Here is a 5,122-nt window from a genome sequence, read left to right on the forward strand (position 1 = left end):
GTACCCGTGTACTTCACCAGACGCACCAGCAGACATGGCAGGCAGGTGTCCTCCACTCCACCCGCAGAGTATCCGGACGGACGGACGGACGAACCCAACGACCCCCGCGCGCCTCCTGACAACTCTGCGCGATGAATCACTGGCAGGTGGACACACAGCTGCTCGACCCCACCGACCAGTGACACGCAATGGGGCCCACGCTGACCAACGGCGTGCCACGACTCTGTTTTCCCAGTCGTGCTCTGTTCTCCTCTGACTCTGTCTCGCTTGCCTTCAACTCCATTTCAAACCAGTCCCGCACCGCGATCGCCGCCGCCGCCGCCGCCGCCGGATGCCGATGGCCGCGCCGCAGCCTCGCCGCCACCAGGCCGCCTTCCTCCGCAGCAAGCCCCCCGCCCCCGCCGCCGCTAACGGGAAGGCCGGCGCGACCAATGGGAAGCCCGCCACCGCCTCCTCCAAGCCAAAGTCGCCCGCCCCGCCCGCCCAGGCGCCGCCAACGTACGCTCTCCGCCGATCGTCTGTTCGTTCCCTACCGCTTGCTTTTGATTCGGACGATTTATGTATGCGGTGTGTATGAATGGTGCGTAGGTCGTCGTTGGAGGAGAGGACGGTGAAGCAGCTCCGGCTGACCAAGGCCCTGACGCTCCCGGAGGCCACCGCGGTGTCCGAGGCGTGCATGAGGATGGCCGCCAGGCGCGCCGACGCCGCGCTGCTCACCGACGACAAAGGGGTGCTCTCCGGCATCGTCACGGCCGAGGTAAGTGAGAAACTCATCAGGAGGAGTCCGAGTCGTTGAAAAACTGACAGTATATACTGAAAAAGACAGAATATCGACTTTAAACTTCAGGGAAAAAAAGTAACAATGCGATTCGTTCTGCTGGATGAGCCTGAAATGTCAATTCCGACCTTTCTGCTGAGATGATCTGCAAACGTTGAAAACATAGTCCGCAATTCTGTACTCCTAGCACAGATTAAAGTGTTCCTATTTTCAGGGAAAATGAGACAGTCATGCCTTAATATTTTTGACAAACAGGGAAGTTGTACTAAATCAGTGACAATTAGTATGGATCGGTGGGAGTAATAGGATTAATTTTGGTATTTTCTCGAGAAAATTGTATGGGATTAGTGATGAGCATCAGGTTTTCAATTGACGAATTGTGTGTTCTATGGACGATCTGTGTGTTTTTCTGTAGGACATATCAGGCCGGGTGATAGCTGAGGGTCTCAGGCCCGACGAAACAAATATGGCTAGGGTGATGACGCGGAATCCAATTTATGTCACATCCAACTCGTCGGCCACCGAGGCACTCCAGAAGATGGTCCAAGGTCTGCTTGTTATTTTTCTTCAGATTACAGGTCATTTGTTAAATTAGTTTTGTCCAGTGATCGATTGGCCATTTCTAATAGTGCCGGCTCAGTATCATCCTATGCATGATGAGGGAGAACCAGAGCATGTTAGCATGTACACATTAAGTGGACAGCCTGATGAGTCAATGTTACTCCCATAATCATAGAATCGTATTCTGCGGGCAACCGCAAAGCTACAATATGTCAACACTCCACCATATAATGTGGGTCGATTTGAACCGAGTGTCGATCATGATGAGTAATTGTATTACCTCTTGGCTAATAGCCAAAGACAAGAACTGCAAGACCAATAGTGTAATTCAAAGTTCAGAAAAATGTTCTCTCATGAAATTCCCTGCACATTTTTACGTTGACATCCTTTTGTCATTCTAATGGATATATTGTATCTTGTTTCCATGGTTCTTGTTTCCATGGTCGCCATTTAGTCATACAGCTTTTGTATACAGGCAAATTTAGGATCTTCCTGTAGTACAAAATGGTGAGGTCATTGCCATGTTGGACATTACCAAGTTCCTCTGCGATGCAATTTCAAGAATGGAGAAGGCAGCCGAACAAGGCAGTGCTATAGCAGCAGCTATGGAAGGGGTCGAACAGCAGTGGGGAAATGAATTTGCAGGTAGCTTTTTTCAGATTCTCAAGACCACCCATGATGCATTCCGCTCATGCCTCTTTGAGTAACTAGCTGATGTTACATTTTCGGTCCTTACTTCAGGTTTGCACGCATTCATAGAAAATCTTCGAGACCAGATGTTCAAGCCTTCCTTGTCAACTATCATTACTGAAAACAGCAGGTTAGAATTCCAGCTGCCAGGAAAATGTACAATGTTTTTTTTTTGTTACGACTGAATATTCTCCTCACTTATCCTTTGTAGTGTTCCAGCGGTATGTCCTTCAGATCTAGTAACTGTAGCTGCCAAAAAGATGAGAGAGCACCGAGTTAACTCGGTGGTTGTCATGACAGGGAACATCTTACAAGGAATTATCACGTATGTTCTCTGAAAAGTTGCGTATATTTTGAATTTTCCCACCTCCATTATTTATTTAAGTGATACCACTGATATTCTTCAGTTCCAAGGATTTGGTTTTGCGAGTAGTGGCACAAAGTCTGTCCCCAGAGGCGACACTCATAGAAAAGGTATGGTAAAAAACTGGAGCATGCATTCACATTTCAAGTGATCAGGGTTTGGGTCCTTTTTTTTCACTAGTTAACCAAATATGTTGTTATCTCTCCGAAGGTCATGACGGCAAGTCCTGGCTGTGCTACACTGGACACATCAATCCTCGAGGTTCTACAATCAATGCAAGATAGAAAATATCATCATATTCTTGTTGCAGACAAAAGTAAGTACTGAATTCTAACATCAAAGAAAAGTTCCTTTCTATGTACGTATCTAAGTTAAATCTTTGAACAGGAGGGCAGATTGTCGCCTGTTTGGACACTCTACAGTTAACCCACACAGCCATCTCCATGGTAAGAATGAATTATTATGTTTTCACTACCAAGGGATGTTGCTGGACATTTCATTATTTCTTCAGATTAAAGAAAAAAGAACAGTACTTTCTTGGAAGGTGAAGCTTTCATTCTGAAGGGAAGTCCCTGGCATATGATTTCTATTTTTGTTGCATCAAATTGACTCAGTTGCGATATTTTACATTAGTTGAATAAAATATTCTGTTAGCTATGATTGTTTTCATAAAACTATACCATACAATACGTTTTTTTGGCAAACACCGTACAAATACGTTATCTTTATTTCTCATCACCATATAATCCTAACTTTTTTTGTGTTCTCATTAGGTCGAGGGAGCCTCTGGACCAAACGATGTGGCAAATACCATGGTTCAGAAGTTCTGGGATTCAGCACTTGCCTTGCATGCTTCAGAGGAGAATGACTGGCATAGGTTTGTTCTTGTTCGACTTGCACTTACTCTTACATTCCTGAAGATGGCTTGATCAGTCTTTTGTTATATAGTGCAGTGACGAATCTCGTACGGCAGCCTCAGATAGTGCTGAAGGGAAGCAAACACCCCCTCATGTTGGCAATGCATTCTCTTTCAAAATTGAAGACAGAAAAGGGCGAATGCACAGATTCAGTTGCGGTTGGGTCATTTCTTATCTTACTTTCCTCATTGTGAAAGTAGTAGTGTAGTATGAATTTGTGTTTGTCTGCCTTAATGTCTATCTGATAACACTCCTTCTTTCTGCAGTTTCAGAAAGCTTAGATGAGCTTGTGTCTGCTATTGCATACAGATTAGGAACAGAAAACAAGAAGGCAAATGTAAATCTTCTGGTAAGAGGTTGGGCTTTAACATTGAGCTTTGCTTATGCAGTACTGTGTTCCTTTTTCTCCAAGTGAGCAATTAGGGCAAGCAAAAGCTTGTAGATGGGATTTTTTAAAAGTAGGACTTTTGGCCCTCTGTATCTTTTGATCTTTTCACATTGCACTTACAATTGTTTCGAACAGTATGATGATGATGAAGGTGACAGAGTTCTTCTGGCTACCGATGGTGATCTCGTTGCAGCGATTGAGCATGCCAGATCAGCTGGATGGAAGGTCAGTTTTTCTCTTCTTTTTCTAGGTCAGCAACTTGATTGCTTCGCGTGCCGTCTGCATCCTCCCTAGTTATGCCGCAACCAAAGCGCAACCGATCAGTTTTAGTTTCTTCGTTCTTCTTCTTGTTATTGCAACTTAGGTTCAGTAATTTACTTTGAGGTTCAGTCTTTTTTGGCATTTCGTTTTGCTGTTTCAGGTTCTGAGGCTGCACATGGACGATGGGCCAGAGACCGGCGCAGAGTCCACACCGACGTCATCTTTAGATACTTCGATAACAAGGAGAGGCTGCTCGTCCCTCCGGCTAGGTAGAGTGGCCGGCGCAGCTGCTTTTGCCGGCGTCGGGGTAATTGTCTACTTGAAATGCTCTCGGCAATGACTTCAATATACATACATGATACATCAGACACAAAGAGAATATTTCAACACTGTCTGGATGTACGACGCACGAGTAGGATCACACAAATCATGGCGGCGATAAGGCTCTTGCCAAGCCTCTACAGTGAATTTTTTCCCAGGGTTTGCATTCATTCTAAACTGTCTTTAGAGAGTGCTTATTCTTCTTCTTGTTTAGTGTCGATTTCTGACAACAGGGTGGTTCATCCTGATGAACTAACAATAACATTATTTAGTGGTTCTTTTTGTGCTGGAACACTAATCAGTACTTCACTCTCTATATAAAAAAAACAATTGTTGGTTGTTATGGCTAATTGACTGATTGTCTCTAAAGCCTATTAGGATGGATCAAACATCCTTTTTCTGTTGTCAAAAAAGATTTATTTTAATTTTCTTCTTCTAATAGCACAGTGACTGTTTGTTGCAACGGATAAAAAGTAGGCTGATGCATGTACACAAACTAGATATTCATCCTAGTTTTGGTATATATCACCAAAAACATGTGTCTTATTGTGAAAATATCACCAAAAATATGTTAGGGTCACGCAATGTTTATCCCTCCTATTTGTTTTGATGATGTGGGGAGGGATTGGTCTGGTCATTATGGCTAAGGAGTTTCTAGGTATGTGCCGACTCAGTTCCACCTTAATTAATGTGATTGATCGGCGTACTGGGAAGGTGCGGTCAAATATGATGTGATGGAAAAAAATGACCGAATAAAAAAACTATGAAGGGATGTGACGGGAGGGGAGGCCGGTTGACGAAAAGTTTTGCCTGACAGGAAAAAGAACGCTAATTATTTTTAT

At 44.3% G+C, this 5,122-nt stretch overlaps 1 protein-coding gene across 1 annotated transcript; it reads left to right on the plus strand.

Annotated features, from left to right (window-relative positions):
- The first annotated feature begins 283 nt into the window (after window positions 1–283).
- Window positions 284–4,333, plus strand: LOC123072673 (CBS domain-containing protein CBSCBSPB3). The gene is made up of 14 exons (XM_044496282.1): window positions 284–498; window positions 589–757; window positions 1,194–1,334; window positions 1,825–1,984; window positions 2,081–2,159; window positions 2,241–2,354; window positions 2,437–2,503; window positions 2,604–2,709; window positions 2,781–2,839; window positions 3,167–3,270; window positions 3,347–3,468; window positions 3,577–3,659; window positions 3,834–3,923; window positions 4,120–4,333. The coding sequence occupies exons 1-14, from the start codon at window positions 332–334 to the stop codon at window positions 4,297–4,299; spliced, it is 1,641 nt and encodes a 546-aa protein (XP_044352217.1). The 5' UTR covers window positions 284–331; the 3' UTR covers window positions 4,300–4,333.
- Window positions 4,334–5,122: the final 789 nt, after the last annotated feature.

This window comes from Triticum aestivum, chromosome 3B (genome assembly GCF_018294505.1).
Source record: "Triticum aestivum cultivar Chinese Spring chromosome 3B, IWGSC CS RefSeq v2.1, whole genome shotgun sequence".
Taxonomy (NCBI): Eukaryota; Viridiplantae; Streptophyta; class Magnoliopsida; order Poales; family Poaceae; genus Triticum; species Triticum aestivum.